Source organism: Castor canadensis, chromosome 14, assembly GCF_047511655.1.
Source record: "Castor canadensis chromosome 14, mCasCan1.hap1v2, whole genome shotgun sequence".
Lineage (NCBI taxonomy): Eukaryota > Metazoa > Chordata > Mammalia > Rodentia > Castoridae > Castor > Castor canadensis.
This window is the reverse complement of record NC_133399.1, coordinates 91,363,597-91,388,165: the sequence shown is the minus strand read 5'-3', so window position 1 is coordinate 91,388,165 and position 24,569 is coordinate 91,363,597. Positions and strand designations below refer to the sequence as shown.

At 37.6% G+C, this 24,569-nt stretch overlaps 1 protein-coding gene across 4 annotated transcripts; it reads right to left on the bottom strand.

The window, feature by feature from the left end:
• Positions 1-1,652: 1,652 nt before the first annotated feature.
• Positions 1,653-23,192, bottom strand: Aadat (aminoadipate aminotransferase). 4 transcript variants are annotated; one of them, XM_074054981.1, is made up of 15 exons: positions 23,061-23,192; positions 22,867-22,977; positions 21,714-21,882; positions 20,284-20,416; positions 19,616-19,660; positions 16,355-16,429; positions 14,016-14,225; positions 12,124-12,189; positions 10,537-10,619; positions 10,023-10,119; positions 8,627-8,688; positions 7,492-7,556; positions 6,030-6,136; positions 2,793-2,894; positions 1,653-1,859 (listed from the first exon to the last, which is right to left on the bottom strand). In XM_074054981.1, the coding sequence occupies exons 2-15, from the start codon at positions 22,931-22,933 to the stop codon at positions 1,818-1,820; spliced, it is 1,323 nt and encodes a 440-aa protein (XP_073911082.1). In that variant the 5' UTR covers positions 22,934-22,977; positions 23,061-23,192; the 3' UTR covers positions 1,653-1,817. The 4 variants fall into 4 exon arrangements, 3 of the variants coding, with proteins under 3 accessions (XP_073911082.1, XP_073911083.1, XP_020009116.1); XM_074054982.1 differs by lacking the exons at positions 22,867-22,977; positions 23,061-23,192 and adding an exon at positions 22,514-22,679; XM_020153527.2 differs by lacking the exon at positions 19,616-19,660 and having other exon boundaries at positions 22,867-23,094.
• Positions 23,193-24,569: the final 1,377 nt, after the last annotated feature.

Here is a 24,569-nt window from a genome sequence, read left to right as displayed (position 1 = left end):
TCATTCTCAGTCTTTTGGAGCAGCTGAAAGGACAAATGACATTTAAAAACTGAAACTGGAAAGTTAACTGACTCAATTGGATTGACTTGGCCAAAGTTAATGCTACTGACTTCAATGGTAATCAGATCCATTCTCACTAGAAAACATGAAATACTTCCCAGAAAGCCCATGCTACATCTGCTAATGACTATAAGGTGAAGGTGAATAGAGAATTTTTTTTCCCAGAAGCAAGTGGATAGCATCCTAGATGATGGCAGCTTTCTGAAGATCATGGATCAAGAGTCTCTGCCATCATGAAAGTCTTAGCATTTTTCTTTTCTTCCCCTTCCTTTTCCTTGTAGAAGAATCCATGGTTTTAGAAAAGTGGTATGTGCTAGCAAGAAACCAGAGCAAATGTTGGTTTGTGGGTTAATGCCTCCAATTCAAAACACCAATTGCTTCAGAAATAAGAATATGGGCAGGGGGCAGCTGTTTTGACCTTTGAGGTAGAGAGTTTTGCTCAAGAGTTTTATAAGGAGAGTTTTCTTTATTTATGGCAGTACTGGGGTTTAAAGTCAGGGCCTCATGCTTGGTGGACAGGCACTCTTTACTGCCTAAGTCACTCCAGCAGCCCTTGCTCAGGCCATTGGAAGATGTGACACCTCATCCAGATGCCAGGAAGATAATAAGTATGATGGAGGTGTTCATATACACATATAGGATGATACAAACTTCCCAGTTCCTCAAAGGAACTTATAAACTTGTAATTACTGGATCTTGAAACACTGTGGTAACTTGTTAAACAGTGGCAGAAAAGGAATACAGGACATTTATCATATGATGCCACAATGAACTCACATTCTCTTAGATATTACACGTGTATGCATAGAAAAGTGTCTTAAAGGAGAAATGATAAGTGTGGATAGCAGTTATCAATGGAGGTGAGATAGTGATTGGCTTTTACCTTATTCCTTATGCTGTCTGGATTGTTTGAAAATTTAGGATGACCAGATACTACATTAATGATGGGAAAATAAAGATTTTAAAAAGAGAGAAAAAAACTCATTAAAAGAGTATACCCTAATGTTTCAAAGGATCTTAATAGATTTTAGATACGTAACGAATAAAAATCTGCTTTTGTGAGGCTGGGATGTAGCTCAGTGGTACAGCGCTTGCCTAGCATGCGTGAGGCCCTGGGTTCGATCCCAGCACCAAAAAACAAAAAAAAAAATCTGCTTTTGTAAATTATGTAGTGTCATGAAAATGTAGTGTAAAGTCTCCTAAGCCCATGATCTCCCCTCATTTCCAGAATTAACAGGTGTGATGCTGTTTGGTATCTTCAGCTTCAGAATCTTACTTTAAAGGGATGTCTGTAGCACAGCACAATTACCATGGTACTCTTACTAAAAAAATCACATGTAATGGTCAAATTAAAATAATTTTTGCAATAAGAACTCACTAAATTTCCCTAAAATAGGAAAATTACATATTATATGCCTTTTTGAACCTTTATTTCCTTAAAATTTGAAAATAATTTAGTGCGAAATGCTAGCTTCAAAGAAAATTATAAAGCCATTAGAATTCTTTACAATAAAATTCCAGATAAAAATAATTTTTTGCAGGTTGAAAATTAATCAAAGGTGTAAGTGGATTATAAATGCATTCTAACCTGATGGATTTGAAGACACTTTAATAGTTAAACTATTACAGATACACAGATATGATATGTTTGACAGAATCCAATCTGTAATTCTAACATCAATGATTGCTTCTTTCTGTTGAAACATAGAAATAGTTCATCTGAAAAATCCATGAGTACCAAGATGAGCTTGATTTCTTCATAATGATTCTTTTATAAGTTCGGCTAATCTCTGGAAGACCTAAAAGAGGAAAGAGACAAGAATTGGTTAAATGTGGATGCTACTTTGGAAAAGTCTTTCATAATTTTGGAAATTCAAGCAGAGTGTTCATCTGAGGCTGAGCTCAGACCATGAGAAGTCAAGACTGACATGAACTTTACCTGGACAGATGCCTTCAATGTCTACTAAAACATCTTCATGTTTTAATATAAGCACATTAGAGTTCTAGGATTATTTTTCTGATTCTTTATAGTCCTCATGATCATAATTTCCTATTTTATTCACAACACGAATTATTTTATATTCTCATACAATCTCACTTGCAAATGCATTCTATATACTTTTAACTTCTTTACCCTATCCACATATAGGAGGAAAGAGAATTATGAAAAGCACATTTAATGATATAGAAAGCCAATAAAGAAAGAATACACCCAGAAGTCCATCTCCCAGGGTAAGTGCAAATTCTAGGAAAGTTAATGGCGCTGTTCAATTGATAGCTCTTCTTCTTCGCTTTCCAGAGGCACAGTCCTTAGGACATTGCTTCTTTGATGCTTATTATTTTGGTTAAAGCTGAACTGTGATTAATTAAAAATATATTTTATTCGACCCTTGCTAATGAGAATGATGGCTATCCTGGATTTGTGCTTTCCATTCAGGTTGATTTAATGGAAGACATTTTCCCTATAACATGTAGGTAACCTCCCAGAACTGTTCAGTATGTTCAGAAAAATTACTCACAAACAAACTTTATCTCCAGTCTAATCTCATTTGTCTACAGGAGTCTAGCAGTCAAGTAAACAGGGGAGTTTAATAGGAGTTCATAACTGGTCCACCAATATCTGGTTTCTGGAAACCCAAGAAGACATTACATAGTGTTCTAACATATAAGCAACATGCACCAAACACTAGAATCGAGAGGGAGTATTACTCTGAAGAGAACATTGTACTCACCATCTCCATCTGTTCTGGAGAAACTAAAGAGAAGCAAGCTCTGAAGTAAGGGCTAGGAGTTGAGCTGTTGACATAAAAAGCACTTCCAGGCACGAATAAGATCTGTGAGAAGTTGTGGAAAAACAGTGATGTTATAATTAAGGAAAAAAACTAAAAGATAATATAGGCAGACCTAATATCAGAGTGGGCAGGGATGTTTTAAGCTTAACAGCAGTTAAAGAAATCACAAAAGGAAAAAAATTTATATGAAAATTGTGTATGTCATACAAAAAACAAAACTAAATGCATAGAAACTGAAAAACTGTTTACCACAAATATGGTAAGTACTATTTCTTCTCCATATATGAAGAGTGCACAGAAGTGGTACAGCACTTGCTTAGCAAACACAAGGCTCAGTTTAATTCCCAATACTGCAAAACAATTGTCCCACCAAAAAAACAAAACAAAACAAAAAAACCCCAAACAAACCCAAACAACAAAAACTAACAAAAACCAGATGAAGTTCAGAATTGGAGAACAATACATGAAAACTGAATTTTAATTCAAGCTATACAAGATACAGTTTATTAAAAAACAAGCAGTATTAAATATGGCTAAATGTCTAACCTTAACTAGAAAAGTAATATAAATTTAAACAATCATACCATTCTAAGTTATCAAATTTGACAGTGGTTTTTAAGTTGGGACCTGAAAAATAAGTGTTGGCCTAGCAAACAAGAGAGGAACAGTATTTTAGGGGGAAGATATGGAGCACAAAGGTCCTGAGATGGGAAAGGAGGCAAACATTTTATTACATGAAATGAAGGAATGAATGTTAATTCAATGTGTCAAGCTGGAGTGGGGGAACAACTAATTGCTCTTCTTGATGACCACTGTGGCAGGAAAGCTCATTGACCAGACACTGAATTACCTCTTCTTTCTGGGCATCAGATATACTTTACTTCCTAACCCCTTCCTTCCTCCCTTCCTTTTTCCCTTCCTCCCTCCCTTCCTCCATTCCTCCCTCCCTTCTTCCCTCTCTCTCTTTCTTCCCCTCCTCTCCTCTCCTCTCTTTTCATCTCTTTGCTGGAGATTGAACTCAGGACCTCATGCATTCTAAGCACACACTCTCCCTGAACAATACCTCTAGCACCCATAATCTCTTTCTAGTTATGTGTGGCCACAAAAGCAAATCTTAACTAATGCATATGAGCCAAAGTCATGAAGTGCTACTTCTAGGCCTGGCCCATAAAAATACATGGGAATACATGATCCACCATCCTCTTTCTATTTCACAGCAATCTTGGAATTCATGTGAAGACTGGGGAGCATAAAGATGGAAGAACCAGGGTCTCTGAATCACTGTCAGAGCACAGTTGGCTGCAGGTTATGGTCTTGAATTTTCTTATTAGGCTAAATTAATTGTGAAAAAGAGGTTTCACTGAAATATTTACACATATACACAGACACATAATGTACTTTGATGAAATTCACATCCTCTATTACTTTTTCTTATCCCTCCTTCTATGTTTTTGAATTTTTTGTGAGTCAGAAATAAGTTTCTATTGTATTAAGTCTCTGAGATTTTGGAGTTTATCTTTCACAGCAATTTGCATTAACTAGTACAATCATGATGTTCAAAGATATTAAGTTAGTTGCTTGCTCCATGGCATAACTGTGGGTTCTGTCTGCAAAAACAAGATGGGTTGGGAATGAAATGATTTGGGAGAAGATTTGAAAGCAGAGGATGGATATCTTTGTCCTGAATAGCAAAATATGAAAGGTATCATTTCTCTCAATATAATGTGACAGTTTGGGGTTGGACTAGAAGCAAGGACCTATAAGAGAAGGAGGAAGTAGTAATAATCTCTTTGCAAGATGTTCAAAATTTTGGCTAAGGCAGTGGTGATGAAGTTGGAGGTTATTTAGGAAAAGTAAAGGAACATGCAGCAAGATATATGGAATAAATGATGGGGATAAAAAATATACAGTAAAATATCAAGTCTACAGACTTAGCACTTTGCTCAGAGATGTAAAAAATAGTCACCAAAAGTTTTGATGATAATGGAAAGCAAAGAAAGAAAAACCAACTCGATTTATTGCCTTAAAGTGCATTTATTTTAAACAAGTCAGTTGGATGTATATTACAAACTACATGCTGCTTGTAGGGTTAGGATGATGAAAGAAGCCAAGTCCTGTCCTCGAGTGAGATGGTCAGAGGCCATAAAGGCTTGGTGTAGTCAGCATCTCCATCTAACCTTGACAGGTTTGCCTCATGCACCAACAGGACACCTTGTCCTTGTCAACCCACTCTGCTCTTTTATATTTATTGCCTCAAGGCAAAAGCAATTCTAGGAACAGATCTCAGTGTTTACCAAGACTGATGGACAAATGTAGTGGAATTAATTAATAGGGAAAGGATAATTTACTTGGTAAAGTGTTTTAGCTACATAGAAAATTTTCATTTAGAAATTTCAGCTTAATTAATGCCCACAAATGAAATCCAAGTAGGCTTATATTTAAATATAGAAGGAGAAAAAAAATTTATATGAGCTCATTTTAAGTGGAAAAAAAAATCAGGATACAAACTTTTTGTGTAATTTTAGCCATGCAAAATAACTGCAGAGCCAAAATGCTAGAACATGTACAAGCTCTTCTAGAAAATACAACACAGATGGTCCACAAAAACTGGGTGGTGAAATGAAGGGCTATTTAAAAATTTTCATTATACTTTTATGTATTTTCCAAATATCCTGCTGTGAGTATACTTTGCTTTCATAATGAGGAAAAAAATACGAATGGCCAATAATTATTGAGCACTTACCACGTGACAGGAATTAGTCTGAGTGCTTGACACATATGGCTAATTTAATAATCATGAGGGAGGGATTTTTACTGTCCCTATTTTACAGCTAAGCACGGGGTGGGGGTAAGTTACCCCAAGATATATGTCCAGTAAGGGGTAGAACGGAATTAAACCCTAAGGAGTGAGGCTTAAGAGACTGCTCTTAGGCACTAACTTAATCATTCACTGAGATGAATGATTATATTTCCATTAATTTAGACTGGATAAATAACTATATAAAACCTAAAAATCTATTATAATTTAATAATGAGACAACATGCCTAATATTCAAACATTGTAAGTTGGGGTGATAGGCAATACAAATCTTCATTTTTATTCAAATAAACATTTCATTAAAGAAAAGGCAATAGCTTTTCTTTAGACCTCCCTTTCCACCCACTTCTTAGTTTTACCTCTTTCTTAATGGCTTTTTCTTCAATCAATTGTTTTACGTCAGGAATGCCTTTAATTTTAATCCATAAAAACATTCCAGCCTTGGGGACATGCCATTCTGCCAAGCCTACAGACAGAAGAAGAGAATAAATACCTTCTGAAGATATTTCTGATGACTTCACTACTGTTCCATGACATGTATACAATGATTATAAACTAGTACTTCAGTGATAGCATTGAAAAATGTAATTTTATGTACCCGGAAAATTGATGTTCTGGGCACATATTTCAAAGTCAATCAGTGCTGGCGAAAGAGGTGGGGAAGGAGACAATAGCTTGTTTAGGGAGAAGTCAGTCTTTGGGGAGTCTCTCTCATTCTCTCTGTCCCTTTATTTTTTTTGAGACAGGATCTTGCTATGTAGCTCAAATTGGCCTTGAACTTACAATTCTCCTGTCGCAGCCTCCCAAGTGCTGGGATAACAGCTGAGCTCACCAAGCCCAGCAAGTCTCTCCTTCACATAGTTAGCCCCACAGCTAAGACAAATGTGGTTGTTTCAATTTTAAATCTGGATTGCTCAAACTCAGGAGTTTTCTGGTGCTTCAATAAATTCTATCATTTATGTAATAGTTTATGAATCCAATGGATTAGTTTTAATTAAAATGTAATTAACTATGAAAAGAAGTGCTTAAAATTCAAGAATTTCAGCATTTGTAAGTTTTATGTTTCATTGATGGCTAGAGAAACCAGGAGAAAGGATAATTATTTTGATTTTAATTACTATCTTTAAAAAAATTGGCTATTAGTTAAAACTTTTTCTTCTGCACCACTGTGTATAGTAGTAGAATGGTATTTTTATCAAGGCAGATAAAGTTCTGTTTTTTTGGAACCAAGATTTTGTAGGGATTAAGATATGACAGAAATAAGGAATTGATATTTTTGGTTTATTATTCTTTGTATCAGACATTTTAATGATATAATTAAAGCCATGTAATTCATTTGTTGTTCTTCCATAATTAAAAATAATTCTAACATACTCTGCACTTGAATTAGGAATAGATAATATTAGAAAAATGAAATTATTAACTAGAAGACAGAATTTTAAATGACAGATCTGTCTTCCACGGTGTATTTGTCTTTATACAGTTTAGTTAAATGTGGAGTGTATTGTTTGGGGGGAAATGTTAAATAACTAAAATTTTTAAAGATGCATGTTATTTAGCTTTTAGTTATTGTTGGTTGATTCTAGGCTAATCATTTTTTTAGAGCCATACATTCCTGCAGCAGATGGGTAGAGATAGGTGAACTTCGCAAGGGTTTGTAGGATGTTCCTTGTGAAGTTATTTGTAGGGCACTGATTCCTTGGGAAGGGCAGTCCTGGATGTTTTTGTCTTTCTCACCAAGATTGCTAACAATATGTGGGATTTGTCATCCACTCACACAGATGCTATTGTTTATCCTGAGGACAGATGTACTCTACTCACCATGTAACCACTTGTCTGCAGCGGCCAGTACTGCATCCCTCTGGCTCTTGTAGAAACCAACAACTCTAGAAGAAGAAAACAGGACATGGATTTGTTAAGTACATTGGCTGCAGAAACAGAAAAGGCTCTGGAGTTCAGGCTATACAAATTTATTTTCTATCTTTTATTCTTTCTTTTCTTTCCTTTTTTGTTTTTTTTTTGAGGTACTAAGAATGGAACCCAGAGACTTCCACTTGAGCCTTTTTAAAATTTTGCTTTTAAGATAGGGTCTCACTAACTTTGACTGGACTGGCTTTGAACTTGATCCTCCTACCTCTGCCTCCCAAGTAGCTGGAATTACAGGTGTGGCCACTACACCCAGTTGTTTTCTATCTTTATTAAATTGAATGCTTAAGAGAATGGAACATATTTTTGTGACTTTTCTAAGCTTTTTAGCATTATGTTTTATCCTTTATTGGGGACTAAGAATAGAAATTAATATAGCAGAAAATCCATTTCTTTATACAGTATGGAACTAAGAAATACCTGGATTGCTCTTTGTGTTTGGTTGTCCCAAAGATGATTGTCATTTGCAGAGCAGAGCATTCAAAGTCAAAGAAAATACAATTGAAATGATGAATCACTGGTCTGGGAATAAGGATACCTTGTTTTGTCTTATTTTTAAGTGGTCTCTGAGATCACTTAACCAAAGTAATTCATAACTTGCAGCATTATATTGACTAGGAGAACTGTGTTCTCACTCATCTGTACTTGGGGTAATTCCTGTGTCATGTGTCCCTCACAGTTAATTTATTATTTAACTGTTAAAGTATTTATGTGTATGAGTAGCTTATTCTTTAAATCAGTGAATTCTAACTTTAAATTAGTAAATCCTAACTTGGTAGAAATGTTCAATTACCACAGATGTGATGAACATTGCTTTCTGGTCATCCCTTGGGATGCTCCTGAGAAGACTTTCTAGGTGAAGTGCTGCTACAAAAAAGAATATAGACTTTTGACTTCTAACAGATGATTCCTATTGTCTATCTTGGGATAATTAAGAAAGACGAACAATAAATCAGTACTCCAGATACTCTGTACTTTGTCTACTGAGCTCCTATTTTGCTCATAAACATTTTAAGAAATTACTCAATACCTGTCTATGTGAGCCCAGAAGCCTTCTTCTCCCCATTGGTGTAGAAGCTGTGATATCATGAGCTAAAAGAGATTGGACAACAGCAATGTCATGGTTCCTTCCCTAAGAGTGTCTGTGTTTGTCAAATATAGAAGCAAATCTTTCCTGATTACACATGAGCCACTACAAAAAGACGTAACTCGAACCTAGCTTGTGCCATTCAGTGAGTTAAAATAATTATTAATTAGTAACCATAACAATGGTGGTAAAAATAACAAATATTTATGTAGTACTTGTTATATGCCAGGCACTATTGTAATATATTAGCAGATTTGGCTAATTGAATCTTTATAATAGCCTAAATATCAGCCAGGTTATTTCTATTTTACTGATAAGGAAATTAAAGCACAAGGGTTAATTTTCCTGATGTAATAGCTAGTTGCAGAGCTTGGATTCAAATACAGATTGGCCAGCTCCAGATCTATGCTATTTGTCAGCAGACTATAATGTCTCTATATTAGCAAAATATTCTCTTTTTCTTTCTTTCTTTCTTTTCTTTTTTTTTTTTGGGGCAGTACTGGGGATTAAACCAAGGGCCAGGTGCTTGCTAATTAGGTACTTAACTATAACCCTGGCTCCCGAAACATATGGTAGACAATCTCAAATATTTAGAGATTTTCTATTTAAAATGGAGACTCTAAATGCCACAATAGTAAGTTTTTGTTGATAATAGATATAAAAAGTCCTCCAACTTGGTAAAACATGGGGACAACTACATGTTATGGGATATACAAATCAAAGAAGAATCTGATAAGATACAAACTGTTGTATTCATTTAGAGTTCTTACATAGAAATTCCATCCTTAAGGTCTGATTCTCAAGACTATAACAATTTCTAAATCCAATAACTTCTCAATCTTCCAGATTAATTTTACTTTAACTAAAATGCACTCCAATTGCTATCTTTTTTATTATTGTTATTGTTGTGTGGGGGGTGGGGGCACATTGTGACATTTACAAAAGTTCTTAAAATACACCATAGTTGAATTGGAAGTGGCTGGCACATGTATAATGAAGGCAAACAATGAACTACTAAACAGGTTTGGCTTTCTTAGTCTCATTATAGGTTCCAAGACAAGTTAAAGTTAATATTAGTTGCAAAATCCAGTTCCATTTTGTTCAGTTCCTCACAAAGTGTTTTTGGAATTTTCCTAGGGAGTTTGGGTTATGCTGCATGACAATAGGTTAATTCAATTCTAATTTTAAAAGGGTAAACATTGGTACTATCTGGTCTTCTAAATCAGTCTATTGGAAATAGAAATTCGGCATTGTGATTTTTGCTCCTTGCCACTTTAACTTAATCTTACTTGGCAACATCTATTTTCTGTTCTGATCTGATAGTTTTAAGTGGGCTTACCTGTGAGAAAGTGCAGGGGTTCAGTACTGAAACTTGTGAGTGTAAAACGATTCTCTCTATCAATTGCTTTGGGCCAGTTATAAACCCTACTCTCAACCTACACAAAAAGAAAAAAAATTCCATTAACAATCAACATCCTGTTGCTGATTTTATTAGGAAGAGATTGGTGACCTGGGGACAGATGGATTTAGACAAAGCATTCGAGTACAGCTACCTCTTACTTCAAACACAAATGTCAATTTATATGTACATTTATAAAATAATGCAAGTCCAACTAAGTATTTCCAAATGGTTCTTTTACATAAGTACCAAAATCCTTACCAGTCTCACTACAATTTAGACTAATGGCCAAACATCTTTGATGAATAAGGAGAGAAAACGCCTATGTTATTATTAATGATCCTTCTAGTGTTTTAAGGCAGGTGGAATACAAGCATGTTAAATGTTAAATGAGAAGAACTGTTTGGACTAAAAGGTTCTGAGGCTTGTCTTAAGTTAGGGATGTGGGTCTTACCCAGAGGAGAGGATTTTTGAAAAGGAGTCAGCTCTGATCACACGCCCATCAATGTCCATAGAAAGAAATGTTGGTTCCCAGGGCTTAAAATGGGAAGAGAATGGTAGTTTGAGAATTCTGAGAGTCATTGCAGGGTTACTTTGTACAGGGTGGAGAAGGCATGGATTTAGAATACAACAGCACGAGTACCTCTTACCTTTGTATCAACCCTTTGTTATGAAATAAGAAAGTGGCATGACTGTTCTTTTATTACTAGTATCTGGCTCTCCTCAGGGTTTTTCTGCCAAACTCACTCACAAAAGCCTCCTTAGTTGCTCAAGATGCTACTACTATGAATTTAGAGAAACCTTAAATCTCCTTGCAGCAGGGGTTGAAATCTGTGATTAATACATTTAGAGGAAGGACGCAAGAAAAAACAGTTTGGACAAGGTCAAAATGAAGAGGGCCGGCAGCATCCAGGGTTGCTTAGGGAGAATGCTGATCCATAGGACCAACTAGAAGGGTAAGCACAGATGAGAATGAAGAAGAGAAATTTAGTTGATATGAAATACGAACTTCAACATTTTCTTTAAAAGTAGGGATAAAATAGAAAGAGGGTTTATGGTCATGATGAGTGGGAGGGTAGGGCAGAATGGTACTGTGGCAAACCATACAGAGAAATCAAGAATTTTTATTTCCAGCCAGTCATGGTGGCATAGTCTATAATTCCAGCAATCAGGAGTTTGAGGATAGCCTGGGCTACATGGGGAGACCCTGTCTCAAACCAAACCAAACCAAACAAAGCAAAGCAAAGCAAAGCAAATTAAAAAGTAAGAATTTTTATTTCTTCTCAGTACATAAAAAGGAGGAAGGAGATGAATCTATGTATATATTATATATATATGTTCTCTGCAGCCCTGAGAGCAAATAAATGGTTGGGTTTTGAGGAATAAGACATTGGTAGACTGTACCACTACTGCTGTCTATTAAAAAACAGAAGTCATGAAAAGTAGCATGCATATGCAATAAGGATGAATCTAAAAAAAAGGCATATTATTTTGTAAATAAAATCCAGGGCAAAAACGACAAAGATGGCAAATATGTGGCTGTAACATCTTCTTCTGTATCCATATAGACAACATCAATTGAGTCCAGCCATATTTGTCTTTCAGCTTGGACAGAGCTTCCCAATCTTTCTTGGGCATCATTCTAGTCAAACAGATTTGTGAGACTGAAATTGACACTCAAGATGAAAATCACTTAACGTCCTGGTATGATGTTTAAAGAGTTGTGAACTAGGATCTGGAGTTCAAGACTATCAGCCTGACTTACTGTTTATCTAAAATGCATACTATAGGAAATCAGCTACTATTGTGAAAGTAACTAATTTTTAGAAGGAACATTAATACTGAAAATGAAAAATACTAATTCCATAATAAAATTGGAAGACTAAAAAATTTAAGTGGCAGCAAATTAATATTAATTCATTTAATTTCAGTATAAAAGTGGGTAGCTCTGACTCAGTAGCTAAGCTCATCTCAAATGTGGTAGAGTAACTTACAACAACTCTATCTTCTAATAGTAAAATAAGTTCACATCATCACTTACCTTGTTGAACTGGACAAAATAGTAAGGATCATCTTCTATTATGAGGAAGTCATATTTTCTTGCAAGCTAAAAGGTAAAATTAATATATTTATTTAAAAGAGCTCTAAAATTAAAATCATTTGGAATCGTAATTCTTTGTACTTATTTGTTCATTCATTCATGAAGCTACTGAGTTCCTGTTATCCTAGACATGCAGATAGAAATGAACAAAGCATTAAAAGTTCTTGTTCTCATGGAGCTCACATTTCAATGGATAATGAAAGGAAAAAACATTAGATGGGGGAGGAATTAAACTCCAAGCAGAGCATTAAATAAGAACCCATTTAGGAGAATAACAGGGTAGTTATTCTGGTTGAATCATTGGGAAGCCTTTCCTGACCAGACAACACAAAGAGTTTAGAATGACAGGAATAAGTTTGTTGTGCAAATGACAGGCAAGAAGATTCTTGCCTGATGGATGAGTGAAAGCAAACAAAAAGCTTGGCATGTTTAAGGGACAGAAAAAGGGCCAGTGCGGCCACAGCAAGTGAGTTGCAGGATGGATTATGAGAGAGAAGGCCTGAGAAAAGAACTGACATGTCGTACAACTTTGCAAGGCTGATAAAGGAATTTGGACCTTCACTGCAATGGGAAGCCACTGGGAGAGTGTAAATAGGAGAAGCATGAGGCTGGCTTTCTGTTTACATGCAGCAGAGGCCATGACTGGCTGCTAGGCAAAGAACAGCTGGTTTGAGGACAATAGTGAAATGCAGCAAGGGTGAGTAAGAAAGTTGTCATTGTTTGGTGAGGGCAAGCAGAGACTTAGATGAGGCTAGGAATGGTGGTGGAGAAAAATGGATGGGTTTGGATAAACTTGGTGGTAGACGCCACAGGGATGGACTGCACATGGTGGGTAGGGAGTTGGAGAGAAGGGAGAGGGAAATGAAGGGTAGTTGTTACACACTATTTATGGAGATGGAGGACATAGAGGGGTTCTACATCAGAGGTTTGAGGTAGTCTGGGGAAAACCAGTTCTGTTTTGCCCAGGCTAAGCTTGAAATACTGTTAGACATCTATTTGGAGACATCATGTAAAAAGTTGGATACAGTCGTCTGGAGATGAGGGAAGATGTGTGGCTGGGCAATGTAGAAGTCCTCACATGCAGAATGGGATTTATTACTATGGAACTGGATGAGACTGTCTCAGGGGAACCTGTAACTATAGCAGAGGACTCAAGAGAGAGCATATGAAAACTTTGTATTTTTTAAGTAAAAGGAACTGGTTGAAATCGTGCTTGTGATTACACTGTACATGATTGAGTTCTATGTAGTTGAACATGTGTCTGGTATTTACTTTAAAAAGCTATTTGTAGAGACAGGCCAGGGAGCACAATCAGGTACAGAAAAGAGAACTTACAAAAGGCATATTTCTCTTATTCTTTGAAGGTTTTTGCATAGGCCAGTGTGTGTTTGATACTTTGAAAATGTTTATAGTGAGTAGCTAGGCATCATAGGTACATAAGCGAGATTTTTACAAAGGAGGAGCATGCTTCTTTTAAAAAATAATTCTTTTGTAATCCAAAAATGGCAAAAAGTAGGAAGCAGAATGGATAAATTAAAAATACAAACAAAAATGAATGAAAATGAAACAGGGTCAAGTATTAAACTTATGAAGTTTAACATCAAAACAAGAATGTTATTTCAATTAAGGGAAAAGAAAAATCTCATAAACAAATGGATGTAGTGATTTATTGAGACTAACTTTATTAGGACCCTCTCATAGATGAGCTCCTTATATTTAAAAGTGTCTTCCCTCAAGGCAAGAGGGTAATAAGAAAGGGAACTCATACTCTACTCTTCTAAGAAGTAAAAAGAAACAAGACAATAATCAGATAATACTTTCTTATAAAGTACCTCATAGATTTCCTTCTTGCGATCACTTGTCAATGAGTTGCCAGTAGGGTTGTTGCCATTTGGAATAGTATAAAGAAATTTGGGGGTGTTTTTATTGGGGTCCTTTGAATCTTCTGGTTTCCATTTGGAAAGTATTTCTCTGAGGGAGCTTGGAATCATCCCATTTTCGTCACTGGGAACATTAATAATTTTGCAACCCAGTGGTAACATCTGTGGAACACAAATGAAAGCCCAAGAATCAGGGATGAATACAAAACATAAGTGCCATTTAAAAATAAATACCTAGGATGCTACTATTTATACCCTTAAACAAATAAACCTGCACTCAGCTCCAAGCTTCGGAGGGTTGAGGTTGCATATTGTAATTCTATTGTTCCTCTGAATTTATTATTCTTCAACAATTATCTCTTGTCCTTTCCCAAAGGGAAAGGTTATACTTCTTTGACCCATTTATGTTTGGCTTGGTCATTTGTCTTGCTCTGGTCAGTAAGTTGTAAGCAGAAGTAGTGTGTGTTCCTTCCAACTAGCAGCTTTAAAAGTCCAGTTATGGTTTCCCATATCTCTTTTCCTTCAGCTCTAAGATTGCTGATGTTTCAAATGGAGGTTACTTATGTCAACCTGGGTCTTGGAAGGCAGATGCTATAGCAGTTGGTTGTATGTTAGATATGTAATGCGACAGGAATAAACCTCTGAAGCTGCAAGCCACTGAAATATTAGAGTCATTCATTGCCTGACCTACCCTCTTCTGACCCAATTTTCTTAATAGTTTTAGAACTTGTTCATTAAGCAGGTAGCTTTGAACACCTGCAGTAGGCAATGCTTTTTTTTTTCTTTTATTATTCATATGTGCATACAGGCTTGGGTCATTTCTCCCCCCTGCCCCCACCCCCTCCCTTACCACCCACTTTGCCCCCTCCCTCTCCCCCCAGAAACTATTTTGCCCTTATTTCTAATTTTGTTGTAGAGAGAGTATAAGCCATAATAGGAAGGAACAAGGGTTTTTGCCGGTTGAGATAAGGATAGCTATACAGGGCATTGACTCACATTGATTTCCTGTGCGTGTGTGTTACCTTCTAGGTTAATTCTTTTTGATCTAACCTTTTCTCTAGTTCCTGGTCCCCTTTTCCTATTGGCCTCAGTTGCTTTTAAGGTATTTGCTTTAGTTTTTCTGCATTAAGGGCAATAAATGCTAGCTAATTTTTTAGGTGTCTTACCTATCCTCACCCCTCCCTTGTGTGCTTTCGCTTTTATCATGTGCTCAAAGTCCAATCCCATTAGGCAATGCTTTATCCCCTGTATTAGTTACTTTTGTGTTGCTGTGACAAAATACCTGAGCAAAACAAGGCAAGAAAGATTTGGTTTCAGAAGCTTCAGTCCACCATGGTGGGGAGAATGCTGGGAAGTAGAGATGCTCACATCATGGTGGTCAGGAAGCAGAAGCCTGCAGCACAGGTTTTCTCCCTGCAGCTGCCAGCCAATGGGATGGTGCCACACACTCAGTTAATCTTCTCTGAAAATGCCCTGACAGACACACCAAGAAGTATGCTTTGGTAATATCCTAGGTGCTTCTCAGTCTAACCAAAATTAACCATCACATCTCTGTAGGCAGTCAGGTAAAACAATGGCCAGGAAGTTCTTATTCTGAGTTCACATTGTTTTCCTGTAATTTCTACCCTTTAGTTCTGCCAACACAAGGACATGGACAGATACATCTAATTGTCTGTATTTGAGGACAATTCTCATGCCTCTGTTGAGTCTTTTTGAGAAAAACCTCTGAAGTTTGTTGTTTCCTCAAGTAGCATCTAATTCCCTACTAATTCTGACTATACTTCCCTGTATATGTTCCAGTTTGTGAACAGAGACATCCTAAAGTTGAGTACCCCAAACAAACCTAATTCTCAGCAGTGAGGCAGATGACCAGCCTTCTCACTCTGGATATTATAGTCTCACTGGTGTAACACTGATGGAAATTTCTAATTACACCATATGAGTTTAGAGTTATAGAAAATTGACATATAACATGGTTATATTTAGGCATATGGTAATAAAAGATGGTAATGACAACATATTTTTGTAAATTAAGTCACATTATAAGTAAAATATTAAAAACTGGACATGATTTTGCAAACCTAATTTTAGTACCTATACATTTGCATTTTAAAGAAGAAATGTCTGAAGCAGAGAGTGTATTTTAACATATTTTACATATGTAATTTAAGAGTCTCCTGTTTACAGATGAAAAATGATATTTTATTTTTCAGTGGACAGACAATCCTAAAGGTGTCATGCTTTCTCGCACATACTACAAAAGTTTCCATTTTATAACGATGTATACTCACAGCTTGAATTGTTCCTGGATAAAGTGGTTCATTTAGGAGGATATTATCTCCAGGATTAATGATCATTTCAAACACCTAATAAAAGAAGCATAGGTTATTTTGGGTTGCATTGTTCCTATCCTCAGAACCCCCTTTGTAGTTTGAGCTCATAGGACTCCAAAACAGGAACTGGAAAATTTTTTGTAAAAGAGCCAGATATTGATCTATAGTGTCTCTGTTTCAGCTATGCATATCTGCCTTTATTGGAAGCAGTTATAGACAATATACAAATTATGGGTGCAGCTGAGTCCCAATAAAACTTTATTTACAAACTTAAATGACTCTCAAGCTACAATTGGCTAAGTTCAGTTCTAGTATTAAGTAAAAAAAAACAAAAAAACTTTTGGCTCCTAAAATTCATTTGTTCCTCTTATTGCTTCTTTGAAAATAGGTTAAATGTCTAGTATAAGTCAGGCCAGTCCTTATGGAGTTACTGAATAACTTCCTAAACAGATAAATAATTAAAAACCGTGGTGAGGACTGCTAATGCACAATGTCATCATAGCTCATTGCAGGACTTGGGATTCAGATAGACTTCCTTGATGAAGTGATGAGTTGGTATGGGGGAAAGACAGGGTGACAATAGATACATTTTGAGAAACTGAAAGGATTCTGGGACTGTAAAGAAGAGGATGGAGAGAGACCAGGCAGAAGTGGACAGATCATATAGGCATTCAGGTGAAGGGAGTAAGAATTTTAAGAAAGGTTGGGCATGAGTTAGTGATATTATCAGGTGCAAATTTTGGAACGATTTGCAGTAAGAAAGAGCAAGAGATGAGAGAGAACATATGTGAAAAGTTTGGGAAGTTTTCGGGATTGTTGGGAAGATACTGCTGTAGGCCTGAGGACAGATAAGGGTAGTGTGAACTAGAGTGGTGGGACTATAGGTAAGAACTGAGAGGTATCAAGGAAATGAAAACCAACAGAACACGATTATGAACTACAGGGAAGTGATAGAGAAGAGTTGTCAAGAATGAATGTAGGTTTCTGGCTGCCAGACTAGATTTATTGTGCAGGCAGTGCAATTCACTAAAGCATACCACCAAAAAGTCATCCATATCTGAGCAAGGTGATGATGAGCTGTTTTTGTGTGAGGTGCCTTTAAATATCCTGCAATGGTGTCAGGTGGACAGATGGACAAAAGAATTTAGAAAAAGCTTGCAAGTCACTGGCATATGCTTGATGATACAGGTCTGAATGAGCTATTTAGGCAAAGTGCACAGATTAAGGAGAGGGGTACTCTAAGACTGAGGCTTAAGGAACTCCAATAAATAATGGCTGAGCAGAGGAGGACACTGTGAAGGAGGCCACACGAGGGGGCAGGAGGAGCGCTACACAGTGTGGTGAAGAGAGAGCCAGAGGAGGGCATTTTAAAAAGGACTGGGCAGTCACTAGTGCTAAAGGATATTTAGAGGTCAAGCATAACAAGGAGATGTGAGGACAATATGATAACCACTGACATCATTAGTCTCAGGCAATGGTTTTGCTCCCCAGTCTAAATTGAAAGAGTGTAATAAGTTATACAATAATCCTTTTTTATCTTGTGTTGTTTCAAAATCCTCACCTGAAGCCCTTCTATCATTATAACGACCTACATCTCATGACAAAAAAGAACCATTTTCAACTGAGTAGATTTTACTTTTGTTCCCTGATTTAGCCTGTAATGTTCAATTTGTCTTTTTCTATGAAGCTTCTGACATCTTATGACAAGTGGTATGATCCTCCAAAAAATTCCTAATTAACTCAGGCTTCATTGGATTCCTGTAACCAAAGAAATCACTTGGGTGGTATGTGTATTACCAATAGATCATACAAAAACCTGATTATGTACATTTCCCATGTCAACTAGGGAACCTACAAATGTCAAATATCCTAAACTAAAAAGAGAGCTGTTTTTCATCCAGTAAAACTGTTTAATAGATGCAGATAGAAACTCAGGATCCTTAAACAACATTTATCCAGGAGAACAGAGTAGAAGAAATATTAAACCAGACTCCTACTCAAGCCCCTATAATAATAAACATGTCTGTAAGTAATGAGTTATTGATTTGTTTGGGCACTTATGCTGTTATCCTTTTCTATGGAGGTATTATAACAGAAAAAGACTAAAATGTTTAGAGCTACTTTCTACAAGAAAAACTTCACAGTATAGCTAAGAAAGTAACTTATGGAAAGGACTTCTTAAGTATCAATCTGTAGAATCACAAAGTTTCTCTTCAAGCAAAAACTCAAACAGTTGTTAATTCTTTAACTTTTCCTAATACAAAAAGAGGAAGGAAAAAAAATTTTTAGTTTCTGCAAAACTTTTTTTTTTTCATGACAGTACTGGGGTTTGAACTCAGGTTCTGGTACTTGCTAATCTTTAGTTATTTTTCAGATAGAGTCTTGCATTTTTGCCCAGGGTTAGTCTGGACCATTATCTTCCTATCTATGCCTCCCATGCTGCTATGATGACAGGTGTGCAACACCACATGTGGCTTATTGGGTGAGATGGGGGTCTTACTAACTTTTTTCCTGGACTGGCCTCAAACTATGATCCTCCTGATCTCTACTTCCCAATTATTTCTAAAAATCTTTAAAAAGTATTTTATTACTATATATTATTCTGTAATAGTAATTTAATTAAAATTCCTGAAAGTGAACCAGATTACAGTTTTCACAAAACAGAAAAAGATGAAAAAGGAAGCTGCTCTGATTTAAGATAAAGATAAATGAAATCTATGTTTTAATTTATACTTGAAGACTGAATAGAGAGAATCTTTACCCATGAAAAATAAAGGAAATAAAAAAAAATGAAGTGACCAGAGGTATGGTCTTTATTGTGAAAGCTACTCAGTGTTGTTTTATTTCTGGAGTACTCAGGATGGAAGCAGATGGAATAACTGACAGAGGGTGGGGAGAGGGAGAGAAAGAAGAGGGAAAGAAACAACTAACCTAGAGACAAACATGTCCAGATGACTTAAGAATTTCCCACCTTTTGATGGGAAATCAATACGCATTAATTAAAAAACGCACTTTGGATTTTGAATATTGATCTTTTCCAGAGCTAGCAATATATGGTATGATACTCTCAGAGGATGCAAGTCAATATTAGCTCCCAAGTTAGCCATGCAATTACAAGGGTAAACAACCAATGCTACGTGCACTTGTGTTGCTAAGTTACAGTGTTCAGCAGGTTAGGTGTATTAAATGCATTTCTGACTTGCCATATTTTCAACTTACAATGGGCATCAGGCTGGGCCACATCGTAAGTTGGGGAATATAAATCTAGAACATACAGCCAACAGGGAGAAAAAAATCACAAGAAGAGGTAAGCACAGACATTCCATAAATAGCTGTATAAAGAAATGACACTTTCATCTCAGGGGTGTGAGGATGGGCCCTCTACAGAAGCATATTGGGCTAATTCATACTGAAATTTTATAGCTATTGGCAGAGATTAAAGGTAGCCTGAATCTTCGGGTCAAATGAAATTAAGCAGTACTCATAAAATTTTTGTCGACATTGTACTTTTCCTTATTGAGAATCTTGGTTTAATGACTTATAGTTCCATATTGATCATATGCTCTGTATTTAAGAAAAATCAGGTTGGTAATGATTAATAGCAGATAATTTTTGAAAGTCTTCTTGTTCACGATAAGGCAAAGTAGAGGGAAATATTACATAAACCTAAAGTATTTCTACTTGGCTTTTGTGTATACTTTCCCCTCCCCCCTATATATATACCCTTACCATATCCATATTATCTTTGAGTTCCCTGTTTATAATTCTAGTTGAAGACAAGACTACCATTAATCTACAAAACATGATCCTCTTGTGGTTATGAGAGAATACAGTATTTAGGAACATACCTGATTTTGCATGCATGCTACTTTTTCTGTCATTCTTACCTTACAAAGACCATCTTGGCAGCCAGATGTGATACATAAATCCATTTGCCCTTGACTGGGTGGACAGTGGGCAGTGGGAGGATTATGCAATTTTATTTGTAACTGTTTTAACCAGGACACAAGCTCTGGAATTCTAAAGCAGAGATGCATCTTATTTATTTAATTTTTGTATCAATTATCTATCTATCTATCTATCATCTATTTATTATTTTTTTTGAGACAGGGTCTTGCTATATAGCCTAGGCTGGCCTGGAGCTCGATATGTAGCTCAGGCAGCCTCAAGCTCTTAGTCTTCCTGCTCTGCTTCCTGAGTCTGGAATTATGTTGAATTTATGTATTTTTAAAACTTATGGTAGTAGTATCACAGTAACAGCAGATAGGAAATAAGTAGTACATAATACCAAACTCATTATACCACTTAAAAACCTTCAAATACTTTTTGCCAGTTTCAATATTTAAAAAATGAGGCAATAGATTCAGATATTAGGAGATTCACATAAATTCAGTCAGAAATTCACATAAAGTCAATCATTGAATCAGTGAGCTGAGATTTAAATGCATATCTTTCTTATTTCAAGGCCTGAAGTCACTATAGCATTCACTGCATAAAAGGTTTTTTGTTCTCCTTATGGAGATTTCTGTAGATTACCTAGAGGTACAGAGTCAGAAAATTCTTTGCCTCAAGGAAAGAAAAGCCTATGTATAGCTTACATAGAACACAATTCATGTAACATATATCCCAATATACTCTTCAATCACAGCACAAAGAAGGTTTTTTTGTTTGTTTGTTTGTTTGTTTTTGGTGTGACAGGGTCTTACACACTGCTATGTACCTCAGGCTGGCCTCGAACTCACAATCCTGCTTCAGTCTCTGGAGTGTTCGGATTACAGGTATGTGTGACCAAGCCTGATTACAAAGAATTCTTGTAAGAACGTATAATTCATAGACTTCCTAATTATCTTTTATTATTTGAAGAAGGCAGCTAATGAAAATCTTAAAATACGTGTTTCATCTTGCCTTTCAGAAATTAAAGAATTTGAACCTATGAAAGCAATGTATTTGCATAGTTGACTGTTTAAAAGTCAACTTATTGGACTTTAAAAGTTACTTATTGGAAAATTACACAGGGACTTAAAAATTGCTGTTTCCTGAATCATGCATTTCCTCCTTTCTCCCAATATGCTTCTTCACCTAACCATCTTTTCAATTTCACCATCAGCTCAGATGGTACTTCCTTCTAGAAGCATCTCTTGCTTTCCGTTGAAAGAAGTGGTAAGCATTTAATATCCCTTTTACTTTTAAGTAGTTTTTGAAAGTTCTGCCCCAAATCTCCCTAATCATACACCACCTCATTAAAAAAATACAAGTCACTTTATCAATGGGATACGAAAGTGAGCCAATACAACTGCATTACCTATTGATAACCTACCCATAACTTGGAGAATACTGAAGTGCTCTACTCATTATCTCTTCATCAAATTGGATGGTACCTCCATTTTCCACAGTGATAGTAGCACTCTTAAAGGGGAATGTGTTTGGATTTGGAAATCCAGGAGCCAAGGAGATGAGTGTGTTTGGTGACTTGGTCATTATATCAACTATGATAAACATGGAAAAGAAGAAATACTTTCACTGAAGATTGTTATAAACAGAAATAGTTCAGTATGCACAGTCAATTATAACATTTAACAATTTCTAGTAATAGAAAGTGTTATGGTTTGAATGTCGGTATCCCCCAAATTCCTATGTTGGAACTTAATACCCAATGTGAAAATATTAGGAGGTGGGGCTTTTGGGAGGGGATTAGATCATGGGGGCTCAACTCTCATGGGTAGAATTAATGTCCTTAAAAAAGAGGCAGGAGAGAATGCCCTTGTCCCCCTCTGCCATGTGAGGACACAAGTTACCCCCTTCCATTGTGTGAGGACACAACAAATGGCCACCCATAAACAATGGCCCTCACCAGGTGGACTCTGCTGGTCCCTAACGTTGGATTTCTCAAATTATAGAACTGTGAGAAAGAAATTTTGTTGCTTCTATGTTGCCACTCTATGGCATTTTTGATATAGCAGCCCAAATAGGCCAAGCCAGAATGCTAGTCTAAAATAAAGAATACATTTTTTTTTTTTGAGCTTGGGGAAGGGACTGAAGAATGGAGATGTCCTAGGTAGAGACGTTTGGAATAAGCAAGGGATAGCCACAGAAGGTCTTCCTCCACTCACTTCTTACCTCCCTGCAGGTTTCTTGGGTAAGCCTTTTTCTTCCATTTCCCAGGCTCTCCCTAACTTCCCAGTCTTCCTCCACAGCCTCCCTTGCAGGACCCAGCAGGCAGCAGACCCTCTGGCTGCTCCTCCTCCCCTCCAGCTGAAATAATCAACTGCTTGCCCTGTCCTCTTTTCCAGCCAAAGTTCTTTGAGAGCAAAGGACTGAGCCTACTCATTCTGCTGACTGAGCCTGTCTCACAGGGAGCCCCGGCAGCTGAATGAATGTATGCACCCAGGCGGTGACCTGGAAAGGAACAGTTCTGGGGACTCTATCAGGAAAGCCCCACCTGGGCAGGAGGGGCGCCACCTGTTTCTTACCCGTGGTTCGGATGGGAGAGGGTTTTCTGGCCATGCTTTTGGCAGTGAGGAACCGTGAGTAATTCATGGTTCTGCTAGTCAAGCACCGGCTGCTTCTTCGGTTGCTCAGACCTGAAAAAGCCAAACAGTCCGGTTAAAACTTGCTTCCTAACTCCTGCCTGTGGCAACGTCCCCTTTAGTTGTGCCCCGCGCACCAACTCCCAGGCTGCAGAATGCACTTGGTCTTTGAGTCCTAAATAGGCCTGGGGCAGGACGCAGGAGAGGCAAAGTCCGGACCGTGCCAGGCCGCGCCCTCTCCCGCCCCGCTGCACAGCCTATGGCAGCCGGACACCGGACGCCCCTTCTGTCCAGGGTCAAGGCTCTCGGGACGCAGAGCGTGGCAGGGGGTGAGGCGGGGATGCATTGTTGGCTCAGGACCTGAATCCATTCAAAGTCAGCGCGACTCTTTGCAGTTGGGAGTCGCTGCAACACCACTCCCCCGCTGGCCTCAGACCTTGCAGATGGAGTGTTTGAGGGGACCAGATGTTCGCCACCATCCTAATCCTTGAGCGCCATCTGGCGGTCACTTCCATCCATTGCAGCGGGCTCCACAAGGGGCGCCGAGCCGGGGCGGCACCCCTGCATTCTTGTGTGCTGCTGATCTCTGGCCTCCTTTCCAAGCTCAGACCACTGCTGTGCTAAATTCTCATTTTTCATTAATAAAACTAATGGCAACTCACTGAACTTGTCCTGACAGTTTACCAAGGCGACCCAGAAGAAGCCCAGCAACACTTTCTCCATGGTAGAGTGAAAGGGGAGTGTTGACACAAATTTTTGATGAACTGATCCGAACTTCTCAATTTTAGAGTCTCCTCTCCCCTGCAATTTTCTGACTTTTCATTATGTAAGAATCAGGTTGGAAATGTACTGCACATGGTGGAATAAGGAGATAACCAAAGAATGATTTCAGGAATCATCTGGTTTATTACCATACAAAGAGAATTTTTCTCATGAGAAGAGTAACGTGAATACCTCACAGGGAACACATTTGACAGACAAGGTACATGGACCAAACCTCTTGAGGAAGTACAGCTGCTTAATTAGGATGGAAGCAGGCCTCTGTGGAAAATAAAGTTTAATGAAATTTGAAGTGTACCTGCTTGACCACCATACCTGAGGTCAACTCTCACAGGCCAGGTCCCAGGGTTTTGCTAGCGTTGGAGGGTGAGGATTTGGAGACTAGCTCCATGGCTAACCAGGAGTCACCCCACTGTCTGCAGCCTGATGTCTGAGCATTGGATAGGCAGCTGACAGAGTCAGCCCGTCACAGCACACACTTGGAGCCTCTGCATACCCAAAGCTAAGAAGATTTAAGGCCATCAACTCTTTAGAGGCAGGTTCTCAACCTTTAAACAGCGGCATCTCCTATTAAGCTTGTCCTGGAATTGGATAGGATGGGGCGCTGAATGATCATAAGCTGGATGATGATTCGTGCCAGGTAAGGCGGCAGAGAGGTGACCCATCAGGAAAGATACAGGGGTAAAGGAGGTTGTTATTAGAAAATGCAAGGCGGAATATCGCCATGGTAGTGGGAAAGGGACTGGCAAGGGATAAGCGGGGAAGAGCTTGCCAGCCAGTTTGAAGCTTCGAGTTGAAAGTACAATGGATCCTAGAGGGGCTAGGTTTTGTCTTTGTCAAGAGCAGCAGGACTCCTTCTCCCCAGG